Consider the following 9,350-nt stretch of genomic DNA (forward strand, 5'->3'; position numbering starts at 1 on the left):
ATATATATATATATATATATACATGTATATATATATATATATATATATATATATAGGTTATAAGGTCATAAAGAAATGAATAAGATTTCATGTCGAGAAACCTTTAATCATTCACGAGTGACAGGCCTATCTGTGATAAAAAACGACGGTTAACGATTACAACGTTTATAGGATTCCTTCGTGATTTCAGATATATAAGAAAAGATGTAAAGGGATAAGGGGACATGTAAAGGTAAAGACGTTGCATAAATAGAATAAGACAATATGAGGGATACAAAATAGGATATGTGGGAAGGATTGATGGGTTGATCTCGTTTTAATTGTTTGCTGTTTGGCTGCAACAGGATATGTAATGCTATGAATATAAACAATTTGTGATATAAATAATTGTGAATTCATTGCAGTATTCATTTCTCTTTTCATCCACGTTTAGGCAGTGTTCATGTCTTCGGATTCCACGGTTCCGTTGAGTTCTTATCATGAACAGCAGTACTGTAATTGCGCCCGTCACTGCTTTCCAAACATGGATTGACTACGTCTACGAAGACATGGGTGACTATGGGACGAACTACACTACCAATACCTTCCAGTTCGACATTGGGGATTGGAAAACGCTAGCCACTCTTATCTCCGTCTACACTATGACAGCCATGACGATCGGAGCTATTGGTGTTGTTTTGAATCTGTCTGTACTTGTAGTGATTATGAAAGAGCGGTCATTTCACACTGAAACCAACTACTTCATCTTCAACTTGGCCCTGGCCGATACGTGTTACATGTTCCGTTGCATCATACACGCAGCTCTTTTGGCAACAAACTCATTGCCGATGACATGCTCTGGTTGGACGAGCTACATTCAATACGTAAGTATATTATGTTTCTCTGTCTTTGATTTATCTGAAAGGTTGTATGAAACATTGTTTCAGAGTTCAACAAAAGATTGGTAAATACAGTTTGAACTTTCAAACAGTATGTATTGGGACCCAAACTCGTAAAATCTTAGACTTGAGGTTTAGCCCGCAATTTTGCTCTGGGAGACAAAATATTACCGGCGCTGAAGAGGGTGTAATCTGAGTACTACGAATAAACGATAAGCAGTCTTTATTGCCAGTTTTATTATCATAATCAACCTAGTTGTTGCATTCCTTACTCATAATCATTGAAACCATCATTACTTTCAATAGCGTAAGGGCGTTCAAATTTGTTCATTACACGGTAATACCATTACGCATACAGTGTCAAAAAGAAAAAAAAAATCGCAGAATTTGTAAATCTTAATCGTGTGGTAGTGTTATGCTGACTCCTTGAGACGAATCAAGTCATGTAACCATATGCTTATTGTTCGTCACCTCATAAAAGCGGACATACCTATAGCTCTATGCAATATTGTAACCTCGTTTAGGTTCTGTAGAATCCCAGTCGTTCATGCGTATGAGAATTTGCTCTCTCTATCATACCCAATATGCATATTTTCATATGCCCCAAGGGGTGGGCGATTCGTAGGAGATGGTCATTTAGTTTGGATGCCAAAGTCATTTTTTGGCGCCAACATTGTGTTACCTTCCCCATTTTTGGTGCTAATTTTATCATCCAATCTTTAGGCAAATCTTGCGGCCTTAAAGGTTTTGATGCCAGTACCCTAGATTCCCATGAATTCCGCTATAAATGTGGAGGACATGAAAGAAACAACAACGCGGTTTTACCCTATTTGATGTATAAATTTGTACACAACCATAGAATTGAAATGTATGTGACTATCGAATGCTCCTGGTAAAAATTATTTGCAATCAAACTTTTTTTTGGGGGAAAAAGGAGCAAATAATGTATTGCAAATAATACAAAGTGATGTCTTAACGCCGTCCTATCTGATATTAGGGAGCTTTAGATTTTAGACGCGCGGACGTTCAAAGGAAAAAAAAACATGGTCTGAGCTTGCGCAGTAGCGCGCGTAAAGTCAGTCTATTTTTAGCTTGCGTCGCCTGAGTTATTTACTACGCGTACTGGGCTATTTTCACGTCCGCACAGTTTGCGACGTAGAGAGCTTCTTCATGCACTGATCATATGGGGGCGCGATTGTATTTTTTATACATTGCGTCCCAGCGTAATCTAAAGCTACTTTTCCGCACGACGCAGGGAGAGGAGAACGTCCAGCGCAAGCGTCGGCTCAAACGTCCGCGCGTCAAAATCTAAAGCTCCCTATTAATGATCTTGAAGACAATGTTTAAAGGCTCTGCCACACGTTTCCGTGCAAGCTACTCGGGCTTGTTGCGTGTACGGATTTTCCAGCTCGCAGGATAATTTTCTGCGGGCAGACAAGGAATTGGGCTAGTATCTCGTTCGTCTTATGTTGCTAGACGTGTGTGACTTACGCTCTAGTTACGGACGACATGTGGGCACTGCAAAGCACCTGCGTTACAACTGCGTGTTATCTGCGTGAGAGTTGTCTGCGAGGTGCGGCCGATACGAGCCTCCTACTGGTGTTCAGATGTCAAAAATTGTCCCCCGCAAGTCACAAGGAAGGCTTGCTCAGAAAGGTGTGACAGGCCCTTGGGCATGGTCAAAACTTGTTCCGGGTGAGTCGCGGGGATCGCCAGCAGAGGTCCACGCAGAACACCAGTACGAAGCCCGTAGATGCCGCAAGTAACAGGCAGTTAACCCGCTTGAAGTAGGCCCTAACGTAGGTTGCATGTGGATCTGTGCCTATGCGCTGGACACACAAGCCATCTTCGGGCATTCTACAAGCCCGAGACGCTTGATTTACTGGCAAGGAATGATGTCGATATTTAAAACATCCGTATAGCTAGTCAGTTCTGCCGGCGTGGAGCGAGCTATAGGAGCAAATTGTGTGTATGCTGAGGGTCACTTTACTGCTGGTTAGTTGAGAGTCGGCTGCGGCCATATTAATATGTTTCAGAAGCATTCCTTCACCAAATTGTTACCCCTCACGCGCCAACCATGCGCCTGATTCGCAGGTCACAATGCTATAGTAGCATGGGTGCAGCACTTAAAGTCGGACGATCGTCACCCCTAATGGTGCGTTATTTCGTAATCTCCCGAACGACCGAAGTTTGTGCATGCAATTGCGCAATGCCAGACTCGGTGCTATTAGGGAGCTTTAGATTTTAGACGCGCGGACGTTCAAAGGAAAAAAACATGTTCTGAGCTTGCGCAGTAGCGCGCGTAAAGTCAATCTATTTTTAGCTTGCGTCGCCTGAGTTGTTTACTACGCGTACTGGGCTATTTTCACGTCCGCACAGTTTGCGACGTAGAGAGCTTCTTCATGCACTGATCATATGGGGGCGCGATTTTATTTTTTATACGTTGCGTCCCAGCGTGATCTAAAGCTACTTTTCCACACGACGCAGGGAGAGGAGAACGTCCAGCGCAATCGTCGGCTCAAACGTCCGCGCGTCAAAATCTAAAGCTCCCTATTGACCGATTATGTGACGCGCTATGTGTATTTTTAGCATAGGCGCAGCCATACTGGGTGTATCATCCGACCCCCCCTCCGCACTCCCCCACCCCTCTCCCTACATTAGCACGCGCGCAGAATGAAAAACTGCTTTAGCCAATGGGCGTCTCGTACTGAGTGCGCGAATGCTTGCTAGTGCGCGAACCTTTGTTACAAGTGCGTGATAAACATGTTGCCCGGGGGTGGGGGAGAGCAGGGGGGGTCGGCTGATACACACCGATACACCCGCTATGGCTGCGCCCTGTGCCGTAAAATGTCTGCTGCCCTCAACGAACCCGAATCGGTCAATATCCATAAACGTGTGGGACTATGCTGCCACTGAGACACGTGTGTGTGCGTGTGCGCGTATGTTTACGAATCATACACAAACATTGTGACCGCGAGCTGCGGTTATTGGAGGAGAGAGGCCAGAAGACGCGTGGCTCTTTTGACCTCTCTTCATGCGCATGCGCACTGTGAGTGTGCGTCCATTCGGAAGCTCTCGTGGCTCGTGCAGCCATATTGGGTCAGGAGATTTGTAGTCTAAGGGCTCACACGGGTAAATAATTGCCCATAGAGACGTGTGTTAAAATTCAAATGTCAAAAAATTCTGTAAAATAGCTGGGAGAAATGATTTGTTTCAGCTTCACTAACCTGGATAAGTGAGATATACCCTTTCATCCATCAAATTTCCAGGGTAGGTTCTTCTGCTCAAACTCTATCCAAGGGTCCGCAATGCCAGACTACGTGTTCTTGTCACTCAAAAAATCACCTATTTTCCGTACACGTACCCAGTGAAATATAGTCCCCTCAAATTCCACCAGAAAAGCTTTCATCTTCCAACCAAAATGCAGTTTGTAGAGGAATTCATACTCAATATCTACAGCTATGGGGTTTTTTGCAAAACCCCATCATTGATTTTTAATCAATTTTTTTCTTCATTTATTTTGGTATCTTTGGTACGAATTTGTGAAGGGGTCTGGGACAGTCCATTTTATTTACAGTTGTGAGCCCTAAAGTGTTGTTCGCTTACCCATTGAGCCAGCGCTATTCTCATTCGGTGTCACTACATTTGGTACAGAATGAGGGAGGCAGCGTGTTGCGTTCGTCTCCGTGCCGCACAAACCACTCGCCACGATTGTAAGGCTTTAAAACGCATGCGAAACTCGCCCAAATTCTTGTCCGCCAGCAAAAAAATTGTCCTGCATGCTGGAAAGTACCCACACGCAACAAGCCCGCATAGCTTGCCCGGAATTGAAAGTTGTGACACGACCTAAACTTGGCTGCGGGTCAATATGACTTGCGTGCGCAACTCTGGGCAACTACGGCAGAGACTCCAACTCTCCCGTTTTCGACGGGAGATCTCCCGCCGAAAGCCCATTTTTGCAAAATCTCCCGTTCTCCCGCTTGAGATTTGATTTCTCCCGCCCTGGCCTGTGTCTCCCGGTGGAAAGGATTTCTTACTTATTGCTATCGTATGTTGAAAAAATAAGCCTTAGATAGCACCAGAGAACATCTAGAACCCTATAGGAACTTAGCGCTTCGCATACATCAACTTGGAGTCTCCCGTTTGCTAGGGGTTTCGGGCGGGAGAATCTCCAGATCAGAAGGGTTGGAGTCTCTGCTACGGGCGAGATAGATGCATGCTAGGTACTGTCGTGCGCGGGCCATCTGCGGGGACCTCCGGGTAGCCTCAAAAATTGTTCTTCGCAAGTAATACGCAAAGCTTGCCCGGAAGGGTGTGACAGGGCCTTATGACACCAATTGCTGACATCTTTAAATGCAGCATGCTTTGTGAATTTTAGACAAATATCTACAAGACTGGTCGAAGAAAATACGGTAACAACAACAACAACAATGACAAGAGTAGATAAAAGTCGATAGTTAATAGTTCAGCGATTTCTAATCAGAACACACGATAAGCATCACAGAAATACGAGGCAAGTATGAATATAACATTCACACCTACAGGTCATACAACTTACATCAGCTGAAATAGAGTAGGCCTTACTTCACATCTTAGGAGATATCTTGGTAATCACTTTGTAAACATCTTTTTTTAACGTTTTTTTTTTGGGGGGGGGGCATAATAGATTATTACTTATGTCTTTTTGTCACACTCGAAAAAAAAGGAAGAACCATCTTTAAGAAATATTACCATTTTTAAGGATATAGGAATTTAGGTTTTTGTGGCCATTTTGGTGGCCTCTTGAATTCTCGAAATCTTCAATGATGCAAGAGTTTCGGATCCAGATTCAGATTCAGTACCATCAGAAAAGACGTTAAACCGTCAAAAGAGAGAGAAAAAAAAGGCTAGTTCTAAGAGGTATTTGCGCAGAAACGTACAACCGAACGGACAGTGACCTTCAGGCTTTTCCTTGCTTCATAATGACTTTTTCCGTTCTGGTACACCTTTTTGAATCACTGTCTTCTTCCCATGCTTTTCCTATTAAGGTTTGTTGTCAGGCCTCATCCAACACTCTTCTGGCGCTGTCGTTGAGCCGATACGATGCGATTGTGCACCCACTTCAGTCGCTCAGAAGATGGAACAAGGAACGCGTCAAAATTGCAGTCGTAGTGAGTTGGGCAGGTGCGTATAAATGATCGTACAGCCATTGCCCCTCTTTGAGCTGAAAGGAACGTTCACACGTGGAAACATGGTTCCATAACATTTGCTCCTGCGGGAATTGCTCCAATGAGTTATCTACTCAGTAAGCCAAACATAAATTCAGCCCACAAAACATAGCCCTAACTCCATTCTTAATCGTCACATCAGAATAAACCTTAAATCTTCTCATCATTCTATGTGGTAATTCATAACACATCTACTGTAGTATATGTCACAGATGTACAGTATGTGTAACGAAATTTGTTTAAATTGTTGGAACTAGCTATAGTGGGTACCATATATATATATATATATATATATATATATATATATATATGTATATATTATATTTGATTATATTGCTAAAAATTGTGAATGATATCATACAGAGAATAAATAAATGAATAGATGAAATCAAATCAAATCGAATCAAGAAGACGAATTCTAGATAAACGTAAACAAGCACACAAACTGTGCAAAAAGTAGAGACGATCATAATTTTGAGCTCATGTGTCCTTTTTTTTTCTCTTCATCAGTCGCGTTCATTCTCCAGCTCCCATCGTATTTCCTGCAGTGTACGCCTACAAGCTTGTTATCCAAGCTGCAGCATATCTACGTGTATGCCGTCATGTTCCCTCTTCCCGCTCTGCTCCTCGTCGGATGCTACGCCCGCATAACGTCTGTAGCGCTAAGGAATGGGCAGAGCCTATCTCGAAATAACAACACCAAAATCCCGCGTGCCAAACAGAAGCTCATGCGAATGGTCACAATGATTCTACTTACGTTCTTCATATGCTGGGGCCCTTGGTTTACCTTCCTCCTATACAAATTTCTCGATGGATGGAGTTCCCCTAATTGGATCAGCGACCGAATCTGGCTGTTTTCGCTCACCTTACTTTCTCAGTTGGCTGGAGTCATCAATCCTTGCATTTATGCTTTCTGTGGGAAACAATTCCTGGGGTATTTCCCTGAAATTTGCGGTCGTGGATAAAATAATTGAACCATACTATACCCCGCGTAATCAAAGAAACTATATTATTCTCTCAGTAGGTTGTATGATCATTTATGGTTTCATTCAGTGTGAGTGTTGTCATTGCTGTTGTCATATTTTTTTTTTCATATTTGAGCTATTTACTTAATCAATGTCAACGAATTTTGTAGCAGTTGTAGTTAGTTGCATAAAATAACATTGCAATGACTATAAACAAAGGAGCATATGTTGAAAAGGAAATACTCTGAAGGCCTTAGGTTTGAATAAACACGCGAAAACAATCATTTGACTAATAATGGGAAAAAAGTATAGCTTTCAATGCTAAAGGTCAACATTTGCAAGTGATCGTTGTATAAAGGCATAATTTACCATTTGCAGAAGAAACAAAAACCTAGCATTAGTGCTTTAAAATAGTTCTAAAGTTTGAGTTAGGGATAGAAACAACCACTGTAGAAATTTGAATCCATATAATCGATGTTCAGTATTGTTAAATACGCAAAATGCAAACAATAGTCATAATCAAAATGTTTCCAGACTAAACCGTCTACAGTTATGTATCAATGAGAAAAATACTGATATCTCCCTAAATCATAGGCTTTATTGCAAAAAAAAATTATATGATAGGATGTTTTGTGATACTGCAGACCTACGCATATGCATCAAATGTGATATCGTGAGCGTTTTTTAAATCACTGCTCCCAAAGCTAAACAGGACCTTTAAGAGTTGCATAAGTAAATTGAAAAAAAAAGTAGGAGTGGATATAGTAAAACTGGTAAACAACATTTTATTATTCGGTAGCTCCTGTCATACAAAGGGTACTCTAGCTAACATAGTCACATTTTCTTGTGAAATTTGTGGTTTCTGTATTAGCTTGATAGCTACATGTTTTGACTTTCCGCCATAAAAATTGACACGCACACATACACAATATACATATATATTTATGATATATATATATATATATATATATATATATATATAACAGCAATAAATAGTTTCTGCTCTGAGTCCTAAGAAAGTATAGATTCACAACAGTAGGTCAATATAAACTCCATTGGAGACGTAAATTGGACGAATTTTCGCCCATAGGGCTTTGTCAAGTCAATACATTTGACACTTTATTTTGAAGCAGATCAAAATAAAAGATGCGTCGTCACTGTGATGGTAGTGCGTCCATAACAAGATGCGCACATACACAAATAGCGCACAAGGGCGCACATAGACAAATAGCGCACAAGGTAGGACGTCACAAAGAAAACTAGGAAGGTAAGGAAAATACAAGAAGCGTACAAAATAGGACGTCACAAAGAACAAAGAAAAAGCACGTCACAAAGCAAGGAGGTAGAAAATTGCAGATGAGAGAGAGAGAGAGAGAGAGGGAGGGAGAAGGAAACGAAGATAAAAAAGAAGGATTATTCCCTAACGGAGAAAGAACGGAAAGAAACATTCAGTCCATTGGGGTGAAGGCAGCCGAGGCGATAGATTAGTTGCTCTTCTCGTAGTTTGCGGACTTCGTCTGGGCCATTATGACAGGTCGTCATTACACCGATGTTGAAGTGCTGGGCCACTGGAAGTCCCGTTGTATTGAGCCTTACTGATCGGAGGTGTTCGGTTGCGCGGTCTGCTAGTCTCCGTTTCGTCTCACCTATGTAGATCTTGTGGCAGGCTGTACAAGTGATCGCGTAGACCACATTCTCAACGGTACAGGTGAACCGATCGCGAACAACCCAGGTGTATTTAGGACCTTTGATGTGTGCTGCCCTATCCACATGGCTACATGCGTTGCACCTTCTCCTTCCACAGGGTTGGGTACCGCATTCCAAATCTGCTTCTGACTGTGCCTGGACATTCAACCCCGTGTGGACCAACAGATCCCGTAGACTCCGGTCCTTCTTGTATGCTACGAGAGGAGGCTCTTTGAAGATTTCCTTGGTGGATGCATCTCCCTGTAAGATGTGTGTGTTGTCCATAATGGTAGAAACGAGCTTTTGCGTTGATGGGTGATATGTCAACACTAGTGGTACTCTGTCGCTGTTACGTTGTCTCCTCGGTTCCAGGGCTTCTTGCCGGCTCAAGCTAGACACTTTTCTTGTCGCCTTCTTGACAACCTGTCGGGGTAGCCACGCCGTTCAAAGAAACCGGCCATTTCATGCGATTTCTGTTGGAAGTCTTCATCATCACTGCAGAGACGGCGGAGTCTAGTGAGTTGGGAGAACGGTATTGAGCGTTTGCAGCTGGGTGGGTGAGATGATGAGTAGTTCAGATAGCAATGCGCATCAGTAGGCTTGTAGTGTACGCT

General features: G+C 42.6%; 1 protein-coding gene across 1 annotated transcript; it reads left to right on the forward strand.

Annotated features, from left to right (window-relative positions):
* The first annotated feature begins 479 nt into the window (after positions 1-479).
* Positions 480-7,942, forward strand: LOC139735255 (kiSS-1 receptor-like). Its single transcript, XM_071646011.1, has 4 exons — positions 480-863; positions 5,906-6,041; positions 6,596-6,741; positions 7,922-7,942. Exons 1-4 carry the CDS (start codon positions 480-482, stop codon positions 7,940-7,942), a joined length of 687 nt encoding a protein of 228 aa, XP_071502112.1.
* Positions 7,943-9,350: the final 1,408 nt, after the last annotated feature.

Source organism: Diadema antillarum, unplaced genomic scaffold (assembly GCF_040938485.1).
Source record: "Diadema antillarum isolate AM-2024a unplaced genomic scaffold, OU_Dant_1.0 seq00000567_RagTag, whole genome shotgun sequence".
Taxonomy (NCBI): domain Eukaryota; kingdom Metazoa; phylum Echinodermata; class Echinoidea; order Diadematoida; family Diadematidae; genus Diadema; species Diadema antillarum.